The sequence below is a fragment of the Heterodontus francisci genome, chromosome 11 (assembly GCF_036365525.1).
Source record: "Heterodontus francisci isolate sHetFra1 chromosome 11, sHetFra1.hap1, whole genome shotgun sequence".
Lineage (NCBI taxonomy): Eukaryota > Metazoa > Chordata > Chondrichthyes > Heterodontiformes > Heterodontidae > Heterodontus > Heterodontus francisci.
Window position 1 is genome coordinate 49,961,425 of NC_090381.1, and position 18,935 is coordinate 49,980,359.

An 18,935-nucleotide genomic window follows, 5' to 3' on the forward strand; every position below is an offset into this window, starting at 1 on the left:
CCGTGGGTTGATTATCTTCCTTCAGTACGAAAATTCTGATTGTGATGGGGTAATTTTCTGCTGCAGCGTTATGGAAAGGAAAATTGGGTGGTTTCTACAAAGGGCATCCAATCCTGAAGGCTATTTTTACACTCAAGCTGTAACTTGAAAATAGCCCCCTATGAGTTTTGAGAGTAGTGAGTGTACTTTCATTCTATAATAATACATTGTGATATAATGCTCTGATTCTTAAAGCTTTCCCTCTATGCAAATAGATAGTTAAGGATGGTAATCCCTCAAAATAATATACTGTCTGCGAGCTGGCAAAATCTGTGTTTTAACGAGTAACGAGTCCCGCCTTCACATTGAGGATACCGTGCATCGTGGTGTGTGGCACTATCACCGTGCTAAATGGGATAGATTTCGAATCGATCTAGCAATGCAAAACTGGGCATCCATGGGGCGCCGTGGGAAATCAGCAGCAGCAGAATTGTACTCAACTACAATCTGTCACTTCATGGCCCGGCATATCCGCCACTCTACCATTACCATCAAGCCAGGAGACCAACCCTGGTTCAATGAATAGTGCAGGAGGGCATGCCAGGAGCAGCATCAGGCATACCTCAAAATGAGGTGGCAACCTGATGAAGCTACAACCCTGGACTACTTGCATGCCAAACTCCATAAGCAGCATGCAATAGACAGAGCTAAGCGATCCCATAACCAACGGATCAGATCTAAGGTCTGCAGTCCTGCCACATCCAGTCATGAATGATGGTGGACAATTAAACAACTAACTGGAGGAGGTGGCTCCACAAATATCCCCATCCTCAATGATGGGGGAGCCCAGCACATCAGTGCGAAAGATAAGGCAGAAGCATCTGCAACAATCTTCAGCCAGAAGTGCCAAGTTGCTGATCCATCTCGGCCCCCTCCTGAGGTCTCCAGCATCACAGATGCCAGTCTTCAGCCAATTCGATTCACTCCACGTGATATCAAGAAACTACTGAAGGCTCTGGATACTGCAAAGGCTATGGGCTCTGACAATATTCCGGCAATAGTACTGAAGATCTGTGCTCCAGAATTTGCCGCACCCCTAGCCAGGCTGTTCCAGTATAGCTACAACACTGGCATCTACCCTGCAATGTGGAAAATTGCCCAGGTATGTCCTGTACACAAAAAGCAGACAAGTCCAACCCGGCCAATTACTGCCCCATCAGTCTACCCTCAATCATCAGCAAAGTGATGGAAGGTGTCATCAATAGTGCCTTCAAGCAGCACTTGCTTAGCAACAACCTGCTCAGTGATACCCAGTTTGGGTTCTGCCAGGGCCACTCAGCTCCTGACCTCACTACAGCCTTGGTTCAAACATGGACAAAAGAGCTGAACTCAAGAGGTGAGGTGAGAGTGACTGCCCTTGACATCAAGGCAGCATTTTACCGAGTATGGCATCAAGGAGCCCTAGCAAAACTGGAGTCAATGGGAATCAGGGGGAAAACTCTCTGCTGGTTAGAGTCATACCTAGCGCAAAGGAAGATGGTTGCGGTTGTTGGAGGTCAATCATCTGAGCTCCAGGACATCACTGTAGGAGTTCCTCAGAGTAGTGTCCGAGGCCCAACCATCTTCAGCTGCTTCATCAATGACCTTCCTTCAATCATAAGGTCAGAAGTGGGGCTGTTCGCTGATGATTGCACAATGTTCAGCACCATTCGTGACTCCTCAAATACTGAAGCAGTCCGTGTAGAAATGCAGCAAGACCTGGTCAATATCCAGGCTTGGGCTGATAAGTGGCAAATAACATTCGCGCCACACAAGTGCCAGAATGATAAATGCTTTTAGCTACATTCATCGGCATAGAAGAAGCCACTCTGAGACTATACAGCGTTTTCATCTATACTCCGTTGCATGCGTTATATCATTTAGTCTTGGGTACTATGTACATCTTAGCATAGGTGAAATCCCTTTATAAGATAGCAGATCAACCCGCTTTAAGATGCTTGAAATCTCCAAAATATTATATTGCATCGAAAAATCTTAATAAACAGGAGATTTGTTTATCATGGGGCACTGTGTTTAGCAGTGTAATGAATTCGATTGTATTTAATCAAGTCCCTATTACAGCACAAAATATGAGGGCCCATAAAGGTACTTCAAAATATATTCAAAAATCCAAACTGACTAAATTAGATTTTTCATATAAGATATAACTTAGTGATTTAATGAACAAATCAAATTCATTTTGAATAATATGTCTTTTGTGAAATTTCAGACAAGATTATCATGCATTTAGAACATAATACATACAATATATAATTTCAGCTAAGAAATCATGGTGTTACCTGTACTCGTGCCTCTGTAAGCTTAGCTCTCTGTGCAAGTTCCTCTCGAGTGTAGATATCCGGATAGTGAGTTCTCTCAAATGCTCTCTCTAATTCCTCTAACTGTTCTGCTGTAAATGTTGTGCGGCTACGACGTTGTTTCCTCTTTAGAGGCAGGTCTGGCTCCGAGTCAATATCTGATGCCTCATCTGAATTATTTGCTGTAGGAAGCAGGGTAATTAATGATCTGTATTACAGAAACATGCAACAACAACTTCACAAGTGGTTTAATAACAAAAGCAAACTCGTGAAACCTACTTCGTGTTTACATATAAACCCTCTGCAGGGTATCCATTCACAAATGAATTTATATGAAGTGTATTATCCAAATTATATCGCAGGAAGGAAATGTTGCATCAATGGTAAAACTTCAGTGAGCAAGAATTTTTGTTTAGGTATCTGTTGTTTTATGTACAGTCAAAAGGAACCACAGACTTATATACATATAGTGCCTTCCACGACCTCAGAACATCCCAAAATGCTTCATAGCTAATTCAGTACTTTTGAAATGTAGTCACTGTTATGATGTAGGAAACACAGCAGCCAATTTATCCACAGCAAGATCCCACAAACAGAAATCAGACAAAATTAGAACAAAAAGTGCTAGAAATTGGATAATCTGTTTTTTTTTAATGATGTTGATTGAGGGATAAATATTGGCTGGCACACCAGAAAGAACTCCCCTGTTTTTGTTTAAATAGCAGCATGAGAGTGCAGATGGAGCCTTAGTTTAATGTCTATCTGAAAGTGACATCTCTGACTGTACAGCACTTTCTCAGACAGCACAGGATTGTCAGCCTAGATTATGCAATCACATGTTTGGACTGGCCTTGATCCCATAACCCACTAACTCAGAGGCAGGAGTGCCATCGCTGACATTCTATATACTCTGTGATTAAAGGAAAATATTGATCCCAGACTTGCTGAAGCAGTCTGATATAAGCAAAGCCTCTGTGAACTAAGAAGCATGTGTGTTGAAAAGTTGAGGTGTTAACAACAATTTTATACCAACAAGCTTTAGAAAACTTACTTTACAAAAATATTATGTTTGTTCTCTATCAACTATGCCTTGGGTAGAATTTTTCCCCAATGTATAAACAAGACCTGAGCAGTACAACACTGGTGCAACCTGTTATGAAGATAGTTTAACAGCATCGGTCAATTCCAGGACAGTGTGGTTTGTGACTCTCATCAACTGACCTCTGCTCTGGAACTGGGATAGTATTAGTGGAGTAAGAGCGCAAACCAGCTCTTCCTGGAATTGACTTCCATAATAAATTTGAATAGCTTCATAATGTACAGCATTAGGAACTAATTTTCTAATCACTTTTACTTTCATCTTCTGCCTGAAGATTATGATTTCTTCTAACACTTCAGCTTTATGTAAGATTAATAAAAGAAACTGATTTTATTTAGTTAAATGATCATCATCCTTCTTCGCTGATAGTAATTCCAATCCAATTTAATAGATTTATCTTACACTTCAAAACTAATATTTGCGAATAGTGGAAACACATCATTCAAAATGAAATATTAAAGTAGCCCGCAGAAGATTAAATTGAAGCCATAACAGTGGCTCCAACACAACAGCTTCGGTTAAAATGAAGCTGAAGGGATGTTGAACAATTGTATCTGTCCCACAAATTCAATTTCACTCAAGCTGAGTGAACTCATAAACGCTGTTCGCAGGTGCGTACTAATCTGTTTGCACAGACTTACATGGGAGAAAGCAACAAGGCCTTTTGGAGGCAATTCAGCAGAAGAGCTCCTGAATTGGAATCTATAAGCTTTTCAAGCTGCCTTGCAGGGTTCCCCCAGGTCACAGGCACTTGGCTGAAAATGTCATTAAACTCTATGGACCTGAATTTGCTCACTAGTTTTGACATTTTCTGTCTTAAAGTAAGTGTACCAACATCTTTGTTGGTGGATTCTGGGGTGGGACTTATTTCTGCACTGTTGTTTGCAATGTGATCTGGGACTATATGTATATGAGTTCCATGCATGGATAACAGAACATGATATGTGTGTACATTACGTTAACACCAGGAAATCAAAATCTACTATAATCCAATCTATTGCTTCCTTACCACCATGTCTCGCCAGGTGTCCATATGTGCCCTTCTTTCTTTTTTTTTCAGTGCTTCACTTTGGTGCAAGGCAAGGGCCTGTATTGCGAGAGGTGGTTGATTGCTGCTGTGTGTTATGTTTACGCTGGGTTGCTGGATATATTATGTATACCTTATTTATCTCAGAGCAATACAGATATCACACTTGTATTAAATCACCAACTGGTTTATTTACAACACTTAAAAATATCTTGCACTACAAGATATCAGTACAATGTCTTCTCAGAACAGTTTGTGTTTAGTAGAACCTTCTAGCTCTGTGTCTTTTAGTTTGAAATTCTTCAGCTCCACCCATAGGCTTAAGCAATCAAGCACAGTGAACACTGGTCAATGGACAGACTAATACAATCAAACCCAGATTAATCAAACACTACATTTTTCCCCTTTTGACTGAATACATTCTTTTTGAATTAAAGTATTCTAAACATCAAATATAGATACATCAAGTTATTTCTTAGTGTTCAACTTATCTGTTTTCTCTAAGTACAGAAATAGTCATTGAGATAGGAAGGTCTCTTAGATCTGCGATTAGATTTACGAATTTGAGGTTGTGAATTTGTTTGATCAGTTTAATGAGGCAGATTATTAACATCACTCATAGGAAAAGAAATGTATCCTTATAACCACTATCCTCAAAATATCCTGGTCTGCTCCCTATCAAACATCTCATACTCCACTTAATGTTGTCATCCAATAGACAAGCATTGGTACCTAGCAAATGTTTAATCTGCTTTGGACCTGATACTGATGAAGCAAGTTTGTGGTTACAATTTGGCCGTTTGATTCGAACCCAATCTCTAACTTTAAATTGTAGTTCCCTTGCGCCTGTACATTTGTCAAAGTATGCTTTTGCTTTACCTTGTCGCATTGCGATTTCATCCGCTTTCACTCTGACATTCTTGTTAACTGGTAGTGATGGCTTAAGAATGGTCAGTGACATGCGAAAGTTATGACCTATCATAAGTTTGGCTGGCATCTTTCCAGTCAGAGAGTTGTCAGGTGGATCAATATGTGCGGAGCAGAATGTTAATGGATTGTTCGAATGTTTCCCCCCGACATACTAGCTTTCCTTTATCACCTTGTTGAATCGTTCAACGCCACCATTCGATTGCAGGTTGTAGCGTGATTTCACGTGGTGATGGTAACTACGTGTTGTACCTCACTCTCAAGAAAAGACTCCCCCACATGTCGAACCAATGAAGTCTTTTTCTTCGGTCTGCATATCTTTGCAAAATGGTTCCACTTTAAGTATGAATTGCACTTTTTCCCTCGAGCTGGACATGGCATTGTGACTCGATGAGCATTTCCACATTTGGGCACAGTTTTGAAGGTAACTGACTGTGATAGTGCACATTTTGATGAGGTTGCTGAGTCCTCTTGTCCTTAACCACTGAAGCTGGTTGGGCAAGTTGTGTCTGCAACCCTGAGTCTAAGGGTGCATGTGTGTGTATCCTCTTTGAATCTAACATAGCAGATTCGATCTGGACTGCCAAGGTTATGGCTTTTTCCAAGGTTAAATCATCATCCTCCATGAGGAGATGTTCCCTAATTCGTGGAATTGAAGTCTTTTCAATTATTTGGTTACGAATTAGTTCATTGGTTAGTGTGCCAAATTTACACGTAGCCGCCAATTGCTGCAATGCTGTCACATATTGTTTAATGGGCTCACCATGTCCTTGGGATCTCTGGCGGAATGTGCATCGCTCTATTATCACACTTTTCTTTGATCTGAAATATTTTTCGAGAGCACTTACTGCTGTATCAAATGCAGTCGCATCATCTGTGAGCTGCTCAAATATGCACTGGCCTTCTGCTCCAAGACAATGTACGAGTATCGCTTTCTTACGGTTCATTGTCATATCTGGGCTATCCATCCCCGTAGCGAGCAAGTAGGTCTTGAACCCCAAAATCGCGCCTAGCACAAGTGAGGATTTACTGGCGTTGAAAGAAATGGTTCTGGAGCGGATAACATTAAATTTTACTGAATCATCCTCATAGCCACATTTTTGTTATGTTTATGCCGGGTTGCTGGATATATTATGTGTATCTGATTTATCTCAGAGCAATGCCAATATCACATTTGTATTAAATCACCAGTTGGTTTATTTACAACACTTTAAAATATCTCTGCACTACAAGATCTCAGTACAATATTTTCTCAGAACAGTCTGTGTTTAGTAGAACATTCTAGCTCTGTGTCTTTTAATTTCAGTTTCAAATTCTTCAGCTCCACCCACAGGCTTAAGCAATCAAGCACAGTGAATGATCAATGGACAGACTAATACAATCAAACCCAGATTAATCAAACACTACCCTGTGCTTTAAAAGGCTCGAGGGACTGAGCTGGCCCTCTTTTTATGGCAGTTTGGTGCAGGAAGGGAACCACCACTGGCTGCACCTGTAAAACTGGTGCCTGGGCACCAGGATGTCAACTCCTACAAGCCACTTTTAAGGTGTACTGATAAGGAAGGCTGGTTGCTTGGCCTCTGGAAGGTCACCTCCATTCCACTGGGCCCTGCATCTGTGTGCCCACTGATTAGTAGCATTGCTAATCTAACAGCATATACTTGATCCTGAAAACCCTGAGGCAGGGCAGCCTGCCTCCCAGCCCACAGGATCTCAAAGACAGGAGAAAGGGTGCTGTCTCCACCATCCCCTACTACCACCAGGATAACAGGCTATCCTTCTGAATATAGTAGGTGAAAACTCCAGAGTTCCAACTGTCAACTGTTGCATTTCCTTGGGCACTGCCCTCATAGCTTTTAAGTAGAGGTGAGATGTTCCTTTACTATCCTTCTTTTCACCTAATTACCAGTTAGTTTAAGGTCCCACAACACTAAGGCAATCTTTTGCTTAGCCTCTGCCTGGAAGGTGGCACATCCTCACCCTATTTCTCCACCTCTCCTATGCTCTGTGGACTACCCAGTGAAACATCCTCACTGATGCTGTCTGATTGCCCCCCACCAGGGTGAAAATTACTGAGTTGGTGCTTGGAAATAAAAGGGTGTGATAAAGGCACGAAACAAAGATATTAGGGGCAGAGAGACCTTGGGTCAAATCTTAAGGGTCAATTCCTGTGCAGACTTGTTCTCAACATTGTCTTCCTTATTGTCATCATTAAAGTCCCTTTGCAGGAATTTTCTTCCCTCCTGTTCACCATCATCATCATCATCATCTTCATTTTCTTCATCATCTTCTGCCCCTGTTGCTGTGATGGATCTACAGGCAAGGAGGGCATAAGCTAAGAATGTATCAGCATAACCCCCTTGGGAATAAGAAAGCCGTGAAGGGTATGGAAGATTCCGCCTGTTGCAGCTTCACAAGTTGCTATGTCTGCTCTGCATATGTCCACACACTTACCTGACACCTGCACTGTACCACCAATCTCACCATATCTCACAGTTAAAGCAAAATGCTCTTAGATAGAAAGAACTTACTTTCATCTTGTGCCATTTATGGCCTCAAAACATCACAAAGCCCTTCACAGCCAAGCAAGTGCTTTTGAAGTATATCCAGTGTTGTAATGTAAGGAAATATGGCAGCCATTTTGCACTCAGCAATGTCCCACTAATGTCCAAAATATAAATAATTAGATAATCCATTTTAGTGATAGTAGTTGAGGATAAATATTAGCCAGGACACTGTTCCCTCAGTATCGTACTGAAGTATCAGCATAATTTATATGTTCAAGCCTCTAGAGTGGGCTTGAACCCACAACCTTCTGACTTAAATTGTGAGGTTATGAAAGGTGCTATGTAAATGCAAGTCTTCCTTTTTTCTTTTAGAGGAAACGGTGCTACCACTGAGCCAAAGGCTGACACTCTTTTCTGCCTCTTTACATTGTGTGACTGCCAGATCCACCACTTGAAGATATGCTTTAAAAACATTATAGAATTACATATGAGCCACCCATTACAACTACCTGAAAGTCAACTCACTATGCCAAACCCTTTCCTACTTAACTGCTGCTCCTCCAGCCAGCTGCTAAAATCTTCAGCCTTTCTTGCCTTTTTAAAGGTTGCACTCCTAATTTCCAAGCCTCCTCCCCACAGGTTACACTACTGAACTGCAAATGGATATTTAAATGAACTGACCTTGCAATTTATGGCAGGGTCAAGGCAGAAGAGGATCAGTAAGCAAAATGTTTCCCCTCAGATGCAACTGCAATAAAAAGCCCTGTGGATTTTCAGGGCCCATATCTTTACTCAATATGAAGCAAACTCATGGGGCTGAATTTTCACCACGGAGGTAGGAAACAGGAGCGGAGTTTGTTTTTATGTCATTAAACTGCTGCCGGTGGGAAACTGAATTAAGTTCAGATTTGCACGTGGGGAAGCTCTTAATTGATTTGGAGACAGGTTTCCTGCCCACTTAGAGACAGTGGGAGTGGGAATGGAGGTGGGTCATATGAAGTGTAGGATTCATTTGGACACCCCATGGCAGCCATCATTGAGGCAGCTGGCTATCCTGACTGAGTGATCAATGGGTTGGTCCAAAGTCTTCTGCAACACACGGAAGGGAGATGTCGCAGGAGAGCCAGAGGGCTGGCACTCAGGGCAGGGCAGACCCTCACATCATCAATGCCGACCAGGAGCTAATGCTGGAGGCCATGAGGGAGAGGAGAGAGGTCCCTTCCAGAGGGTGGCAGGAGAAGGTCACTTTGTTGTGCAGCAGGGGCACCTCTCTGTTCATTGTTATCACCCCCTGTCTACTCTTCTTCCTCCTCTCTCACCTCCTGCTCCTCCCCCAATGAGCTGTCTCCTTCCAAGGCCTCACCATTATCAAGATCCACTCCTCTCCGGACATCCATGTTATGGAGAGCACAGAAGACCACCATAATAACCAAGACCTTTGCAGGAGGGTATTGGAGGGCACCTCCTAACTGGTCCGGACAAGAATTGCATCTTGAGAAGCTCAATGGTTGTTTTAGTGATCAGGTGGCATTAGTTGTATCACCTCTGTGCCTCTGTCTGGGGCTCCCATACAGGAATCAGTAGCCATGTCTTCACAGGATATCCCTTCTCCCCTAGGATCCATCCAGGCACTTTATGGGTTGGAGTGAAGATCTGAGGCAGGCTGGACTGGTGGAGGATGAAGGAGTCGTGGCAGCTGCCAGGAAAGCGAGTGCACGCATAGAGGAAGCTCTTCTTGTGGTCACAGACCAGTCGGGTGTTGAAGGAGAAATGGCCCTTCCTGTTGATTGCTGGTCACTGGGTGCCTTGGTGGCCAAGTGGATGCAATTGATGATGCCCTGTAGTTGAGGGAATCCAGCAATGAAGGTAAAACCGAATGTACTCTATCCCTGTAAGGTCGTGTCTGTCATTAAATGAATGTGCTATCCAGCTCTGGCAAAAAAGGCATCAGTAACCTGTAGGATGCAGAGGTGTGCAGCTGTTTGCAAGATTCCACTAAAATCTGCAGCTGATCCATGGAAGGAGCCAGAAGTGAAGAAGCTCAAGGCCACATGTGACCATCTGCCTGGAGAGTCACAGTCTCCTGCGACATTGGGTCTCGGTCATCTCCAGTTGGCTCCATTTTCAGCAGTAGATCCTGTGTTGCCTCCATTGCCTTCCTGTCCCTCTTTCCTCTTCTGTGCCGACCGCCTGATGCCCAGGTTTCTGCCCTTCCTGCAGAGGGTGTTACCCCTCATCGCCCACTGGACCCAAAATCTGACAGTTATGCCCCCATTGCCAGCAGGAGCCTTCCTTCTGGGCAGGTGGCCACCCAACTGTCCTTGGCAGACTTGCCTCCTGCTCTTCTACCCCCGTGATGCCAAGGGAGTGCTGACCTCATTCAAAGCCTGGGTGCAGAGTGCTTAGTCTCCCTGCCATCTGTGCTGTACCAAGTTCCCATTCCCCCCTTGGCCCCACTGACCATTATGGGGCTGGGGGATGCCCTGGAGCAGCCATAGCTGGCTCTCCACTCTTTACCCGCTTTCCTTCAGCTCATCAATTTCTGAAGGTGCGGGTAACCTGTTTGCGCTTTAAAAATTTAAAGTTCACTCCTTGACAAGCCCCTAAATGAGCTTTTAAACAGTGTTAATTGGCCTCAGTTGGGAGGAGAGCGGAATGCCTGTCCTGCATTGGTGATTATTGCCAGTGCTGGGAACGGCGCCTTGAAATTGACCCGGTGCCAGTGTTATCAGTTCCACACCCGTCTCTGTTCCTGACTTCAGGGGGCCCTGAAAATTCAGTCCTATGGCGTGAAATTTTAAAATAGATCAAATGTTTTCCTCTTTTAAACATATTTGCTGTTGAAGAAATGTTAAGCATCAGAATTGACCTGTGACTGAACAGTTTACATTAGAGTGTATCAACAAATGGGCACTTATTGATGAAGCAGGGAGATTCACTGTAAATAGTATCTCTACCCGGGGAAGTTTCACCATAACTGTACACTTCATTTACAGTTTCCCTCTCTGATCGGAGGTTCACTGTAAGTGAACAGTGAATACAATGCAAACTTTATACAGCAGGGAGATTCGATGATTCAACGCTTTCTTTGGAGGATTCACAGTAAGTGAACCTTTTACACAGGATGTTCAAAGTAAACTGGCACTTTTTACAGAGATTCACTGTAAACAGATGCTTTATGCAATGAAATGCACTGTAAACAGATACTTAATATAGCAGGGAAACTCACTGTAAAATGAACACTTAGCAGGGGATTCAAATTATCACTTTATTGCCAGAAGATTCAATAATGCAGTGGGATTCAGTGTAATTAGACACTGCAGGGGAATTAACTGTAGAGTACTGTTTGTACAGCAGGGGTTTTCTTTAATTAGTTGTATGGGAGAAGGAGGAGTGGTTTACTGTACATGGGCTGCCAGTACAAAACCAAATTCACTGTAAAATTGATTCTATATAGCGGGCATATTCATTGAATTGACACATCAGGTGAGGGGGATTTATTGTGAACAAATTTTATACAAGGAATTAACAGTAAATGGACACTTTATACAGGGAGAACAATCGCACATTGGCTGGCAGAATGATTTTTCATGCTCGCCCATCACCATGTTCACTCCCATTGGGGGCTAAAAATCCTGCACCAGGTTTCCTTTGGAGCAAGTCTCAACACCCAAAAATCTAGCCCCTCATTCTATTTCAAACTATTTAATCCGGAATTCTTAGTCCTATACTGATTCAGGATAGGCACAAGAATGTTAATGATGCCTTTTCTGTATATGAAAATAGTTATGGGTTTGCCTTTGCATCTAGGCATATCTTTGATGTATTTGAAATCACACCAAAAGTGCATAAACAAAAGATAGAAAAAATATAATCACATGATGGGTTAAAATATGGGAGTACCTAGACAAATCATTCATCTGACATGTTCATTCCGGATTGCTATTTTAGGAAGGCTTCTAAAAAGTATAATTAAGTAGGTCAACCAGTAAGCAAAGTTTATACATTTTATAACTGGAATTACAAGTAATTTTAAACACATTCCACTCTCTTTAATGTTCTAAGTAATCATAGTATGATACAGCATAAAAGGAGGCCATTCATCCATCATGCCTGTGACTGCTCTTTGGTCGAGCTATCCAATTAATCACACTCCACTGCTCTTTTCCCATAGCCCTCAACTTTTTTCTTTTGAGCATTTATCCAATTTTCTTTTGCATGTTACTATTAAATCTTTCTCCACCATCCTTTCAGGCAATGTATTCCAGATTACAACAACTCGCTGTATAAAAATTAGATCCTCGTGGCACCCCTGGTTCCTTTGCCAATCACTTTAAATCTCTGTCTTCTGGTTACTGACCTTTCTGTCACTGGAAACAGTTTCACCTTATTTACTGTATCAAAACCATTCATGATTTTGAACACCTCAATCAAGTCTCCTCTTAACCTTCTCAGTTCTAAGGAGAACAATCACAGCTTCTCCAGTCTCTTCACATAACTGATACCCCTCATCCCTGGTACCATTCCAGTATATCTCTTCTGTACCCTTTCCAAGGCTTTTGACATTCTTTCTGAAGTGTGATAACCAAAATCAAATGCAATATACCAGCTCACATTTTCACACCTGTAAGTGGCAATAATTATTGTCAAATTGCTGTTCAATTTAGTTAAATGAATTGGAACATGCAAATTTTATGGTATTTCAGTGTACTGTACCTGGTCCCTGCCAATTTAAATTGTTCGATATAAATGCTAGACAAAAATGACCATCTTTCTGTACAGATGGCAGCTAGGGTTCAAACATTCTATGCAATCATTTGCTATAACATCTCCTGTGGTTGTTAGTAAGTTTGCAGAAGTGATATGGTCACGTCCAGAGTGTCGTGTACAATTCTGTTATTCCAGCAAGAACAGCTGAGCATTAAAGGCAGCGCAACCAAATGGATTCCTATCCTGAAAGCATCTAAGCTATGATGAGACATTGAAGACCCTGGGATTGTTTACCACAGAGTAGAGTTTACCTGGGAAGACGTTCGGCTGTTCAGGCTTCTGTTATGACATTAAATAATGGGGGCAATTTTCAACATTCACAGAGGCAGAAAACTTGTCAGTAGCAGGTTGTCCATCCATTATACACCCTGGCTGATTTTCTTTTCCAATAAAGTCACTGGAAACCAGGTGGGTTTATAATGAGTAACTGATCCACTACCACCAGTTTTCCTGCCTCACTGAAGTTGAAAATAAAGCCCAATATATTTGAGATTGCAAAAAAATTCTAGAACTGAGGAGGTTGAATCTTAGAAGATAGAAATAGTTTAGGCAGTGGGAATGTGGAGGAGCGTTCTTGGGGAGGCTGTGGAGATAGGTAATGTAGAAATGCTTAAGGGAAAATTTTTGGGACCAGTCAGAGGGATGGCATATTATTTTCCTATACTGTACTTTCTCTGTTCCTATGTTGTTGCAATAATTATTTATTTAATATCAATTACCATTTGCCAGAAGAAACAATTAGGCTTCAATGGAATCTCCATCTTAACGTCTCTCCCTCAGATTTTGTCACAGTTAAGAAAATAAAGACAAAGTTAAACTATGGGTGGATTTTTAACCAGCCGAAACAGCAGGACCATAAGCGGGATGGGAAAACCGTTGTCAACTTCCGTAAGCTTTGCCAAAGGCTCTTTAACTGAGCCACAACAACTCTCGGTTCCCCCGCCAATCAGAGAGGATGGGCAGGATGACGTGCCGAATCTGTCAAAGAAAGGATTTATAATTAAAAGGACCCTGGCAGAGGTCAGAATGGCTGAAATGTACATCGATTTTTGTGGCTGCAGCAACCACAGGAATGGAGAGGAGAACTGGGAAGGCTGGCCCTAGGTCTCCTGCTCTTACCTAGAAGTCCTGTTGCAGGATCTGAGGAACTGCAGTGAGGTGAGCTCTCCTAAGGACAGGAGAAAGAGGACAACCTCTCCAAGCAGATGTGGATTGAAGTGGCTGAGGAAGTCAGCAGGAGAAGTGTGGTCCCTTCAACCTGGAGACAGTGCGCCAAGAGGATCCAGGACGTCAGGAGACAGCAAGGGTGAGTGGCATAGTATTTTCATGTCCCACACTCTTGACTTTCCCAGCATTCTCCTGCACAGCATTCCTTAGAGCAGCACACCTTACAGCTCCACTCATTCCTCTCTCTTCAGGTACCTCACATACCCATCTGAACAGCCAGCACTCACACTTACCCTCATCCTATTCCCCTTTTGCACCCATGCCTCACAGTCAACTTCCACAAATATTGTTCTTCCCTCCTATCCACACAAGCCATTTTTAATGCTCACAATTCTCACCTTTCTCACCTTGCAAGAGAAGAGAGCGCAGAACTAAAGAGGTCTTGTTCCAGGAAGCTGCAGAAGTCAGCAACAATCTGCAGTGAAATCCTGAGTCTGCTGAGGCACAGGTACTCACACATGTTGAGAGAGCTGATTCTCTGCCTGTGGTCCCTTTGTTGGGGGTCTTGCCTCATTTGAGCTGGATCTCTGCATCTATCCCCTCTGCCCTGTGGAGCAGCATGTGGCTGAGGACAAGGCAGCTTATGCATTTGTTGGTTCTGGTGCCATTGGTGCTGCTGCTCCTCATTAGAGGTGCAAGGTAGAGCTGTATAAGCTGCTCCCATACCATTGTGAAGGTTGGCAGCAGGGTCGTGCAGCTGCAAGTGAATGAAGTACAAGACACTGAAGTGACTTCTTGGAAGTTGTCAATCACCTGTCAAGCACTGAAAGCACTCTCTGAGAAGGAGTAGCAGCCTCTCACCTGGCCATGGCAGGAGCTCTTCAGTTTCACTGATCAAAGGCTTCCCAGCCTGTCAATTTCACTGAAGTAGCTATCTCCGCAATGCACTCACCTCAGTCACCCTGTTACCAAGTTACTGACAGATTGGGAAATAGGGCCACCAGCTGTTAAATGTTTGGCTAAAACAGTACTTAATTGCCTATTAGAATATTTAAATGACTTACCAATAGCTGTATGGGCATTCCATGCTCACCTGTAAAGCTGCGCGGTTGAAACCTAGAAGAGGGCAGGATGATGTTGGGATCCCAACCCGACCTCACTTTTAGGAGATTTAACCCACTGCATGCACCCAAACCCTCCTCCCTTGACTGTAAAACCTCCCCCTATATATGTCTAGCTTTCACAGTAACTGCTATGGTTGCAGAATATGTTCTCTTAAGGTATTCCATGATAGTAAATGGGTCCTTCAAATCACTGTTCAATTTTTGATTTACAATCATCAAGACTTATTCTCTGATTTGAAAAGCTATTTATTGTGGTGTAGGAAACGTGCATACATATATATATGTACAATTTTGAGAATTCAATAGAAAAAAGATGGAGCAATACTTTCGAGTTTTTTTTTTAAATCATGCAAGTTTTTTTGTTAACATCCTGTACTTTTTACCTAATTTTGGTGAAATGATAATTACTAACTTCATGATCTGGCAAATTGCCTCTAAGAAATGTATGGGTGTTGAATTGGCATTCACAGGTTAAAATGCCAGGGTCACTGATAAAACGTATTTATATTCACAGATATTAACACAGCTTCTTCACATTGTCAAGTTCTGTTCCATTAAGTCAACGTTCCTAGTGTTATATCAACACTACAGATCAAAACAAATTGCAAATGTCAATATAAATTGGTGTGTTAAAATGCTGCATGCAACAATTGGACTAAAAGGAACCCTAATGACAGGATTTTCTTCTTACATAATCCCCACTGCATTTTCACCAAAACATAACACTTTTAAAGTAAAACAAATTATAAACAGTTTAGATGTCCATATTTTCACTGCAGTGACTACTGTATCAATCATTTACTATGGCATGCATGCATTATTTTACTGTCAGTCCTTGGTAACTGAAGGCTCCTAAAATGAGCCAACATTCATTCTGATCAGATAGAAATCCAACATACATAGGTGATGAATACCAAAGTTGCATTGATTCTAGAATTCCTTTACTAGAGTTGCTTTACTTGAGGCTATGAATTAGCAGATTTCAGAATTTCCGACCAGTGGCACTAGCCTTGTGAAATCTTTTTACAAAGATGTTGCTACAGAATACATCAACCAACTACAGAATGACATAATGTGCATCACTACATTTTGCATTCTCAGATGTACACAGTCCAGAACACAAACTGATTTGCAATTATACAACACCCGTACACTTAGAATACCAAGCAACAACTAACCTATGTTGGTTTCACTTATTCAGCACCCATCCTGCTCAAAAACAAACAATATCATTGCATTTTACTTTTGGAAATGGATTTTGACTAATTTTATTGCTTCTCTGGTGCTGTATAACCCTAACCAAACTCACAATAGCTTCTACTCGGCATATTCCTGCAAAACTATGCTACAGTGTACAAATTAGAAAAGTGAATGTATTACTCCAGATCATCATTCTACTGAATGATGCAGCCAGTTGTCAAAGTTAAATATAGGAGTCATTTCTACCAAGTACAAGAAGGCAAGTCGAACCTCTTTAAAGATAAATTGGAAAATTCCTATGGAAATAAATTCACTTATGAGTTATCACTGAATATTATTAACAAGAACATTATAAGTTTGAAGTACTGGCAGTAACTTGGGATCAGGTCAAATTTAAGAAAAGGCACCATCAAAAGGACACTAACAAGCCCATTTATGTATCCATGACATTCTTCCTGAGTGAGGTTTGGTGCAGCTGAGGCTGCTTTTGTCTGAGGAGAACCCTGCCTAGGAGTAATGAAACTGGGAGAAAGTAGGAAAGACAGCAATTAGCAAAGGGATCAAGAACAGGGAAGCAATAACACTCTATGGGATTACAAATTCTTCACTATAGGAACAAATAAAAAAGGGAGGGAAACCATAAGTACCACCACCGGACAAACCATGAAGTTTAATTAAACAAGGAATTATGGAATTAGAAGCAGTTCTTTCTACTCTGACCTTTACTGTGACTTCAGGAAATATTTGGCTTTGTTAAGGCTGTGATATATGAACACTTCAGGCCAATTTCATAGGGTACTGAACACAGCATGGCATTCTGGTACATGGCATTTCATTGAGATTTCTTTCACTTCACACCAATTGGCTGATTATGGATGTCTAGTTATTGATATGAACACAAGTACAAGTTGAGAAATGCATAAACAGCATGGTTTAAAATTAGAATTAATGGGTTGCCTCATATTTTGAATGTTTAGAGTGAATATTTTTAAGTTTCAAAGAAAAGTCCTGCCCCAGAATATTTTTAGCTGATAACCAGGAAACTTTCTTCCTCCATCCCAAACTATTGCTTCCACAAACATTAATAGGTATTTGCAGTGAATGAGTCTTTAATTATTACTTCAGAATATTTGACAACAGAAAATAAAAAAAACAAAGCAGAGTTCTATTTGTTGCACCCTTTCCACTGATAAAGGCAGGATAAATAAAAGAAGGGATGCACAGTCTAGTTGTATTGTATTGTCATTTAGCTATAATATCCCACTATTAAAGTGTCACCAAGTCCATTAATCTACTAGTAGGAATAGCGGTGATATTAGACAATTATTAATTAGACAAATATCTCATGACAATTGTGTACGTTATGTCATTATTCATAATTTCCTGGGACTTTTGTGTTGTTATTCCGATACATTGCCAAAACCTTTAAACATTGATGATCATAACTCTGTCCCCATTCAAGTCAATGATGATTACAAATATCCTGGATTTACATTAGTTTGCTTGCCACACTTAGACTGCACAATAATGGCAGTGGTGAACCCTTGGTCACCTGTTATTGCTCTTCATATATTTTAATTCTGAACTAAAACTCATTCAAGCACCACTTCTTTGTCATTGTCGGTCGGGTTTAGTATATATTGTCACTCTTGTGCCTACACATACTTTGATGAAAGTTTTTTTTTAATCTGAGACTTTTTAACTAACTTAAATTTTATCTTCTGACTAAATGGTAAAAATAAAAAATCTCTAACTTAGAATGTTCCTGAAAACTGAATACAGCAGCTGTGTAAGTCCAAAACTCAGACAATTTTCTACAGGTGATAAGTTCAGCATAGTGAAAGAATTCTGAATTTCAAATTCTATGACTCGAGTTTAGATTAGAGATACAGCACTGAAACAGGCCCTTCGGCCCACCGAGTCTGTGCCGACCATCAACCACCCATTTATACTAATCCTACACGAATCCCACATTCCTACCAAACATCCCCACCTGTCCCCATATTTCCCTACCACCTACCTATACTAGTGACAATTTATGATGGCCAATTTACCTACCAACCTGCAAGTCTTTTGGCTTGTGGGAGGAAACCAGAGCACCCGGAGAAAACCCACGCAGACACAGGGAGAACTTGCAAACTCCACACAGGCAGTACCCAGAATCGAACCCGGGTCCCTGGAGCTGTGAGGCTGCAGTGCTAACCACTGTGCCACTGTGCCGCCTAGTTGTGTGACTATTGATCTGCTGAATTAGTTGATTGACACAGATGGGTTAAGGGATTGGCTGAGTCACTTCTCAGGTCACTGTTTCACCATTATGCTCTCCATAGCATATTCACATTTAATTTCTAGGAAATTTCAGTATAAATTCTTGACAGGAAGATAGACGTGCAAAACAACAAAATTAACTGTGTACATTACGATGGTGCTCTTTCAGGAAATTCTGGGCAATTAAATTTAAAATGTTTTGACAACACTCACTTATATTGAAGCTACAGAAACATTTCCACTAAGCCTTTGACATAATGGTAGCATTCTTATTTTGAGTCAGAAGGTGAGGGGTTTGAAACCCATTCTGGAGTGGAATGCCAGCTTTGAATTCTGGGTTGACATCCAATGGAATAATTGCATCCAATGGGTGCAGGTGGCTCCCCCTCCTCCCAACATTTAGAATCAACCACCCTATCTGCTGGTACAAAGATGGTTACAGCCTTGAAAGGAGCATTCACATTGTGGTTTGTTAGACTGTTTATTAATCAGCCTGCAAATCCTTCCACT

The 18,935-nt window shown here is 41.6% G+C and overlaps 1 protein-coding gene across 4 annotated transcripts in view; it reads right to left on the reverse strand.

Annotated features, from left to right (window-relative positions):
* Positions 1-18,935, reverse strand: part of pax3b (paired box 3b) — an 85,661-nt gene that overhangs the window by 37,930 nt on the left and 28,796 nt on the right. For 2 of the 4 annotated variants that reach the window (XM_068041428.1, XM_068041427.1), the window contains exon 5: positions 2,319-2,518. In XM_068041428.1, coding sequence (XP_067897529.1) covers positions 2,319-2,518 — 200 coding nt within the window. Of the gene's footprint in view, positions 1-2,318; positions 2,519-6,869; positions 6,876-10,800; positions 10,810-18,935 lie in introns of all 4 variants that reach the window. The other 2 variants (XM_068041431.1, XM_068041430.1) reach the window with 2 other exon arrangements.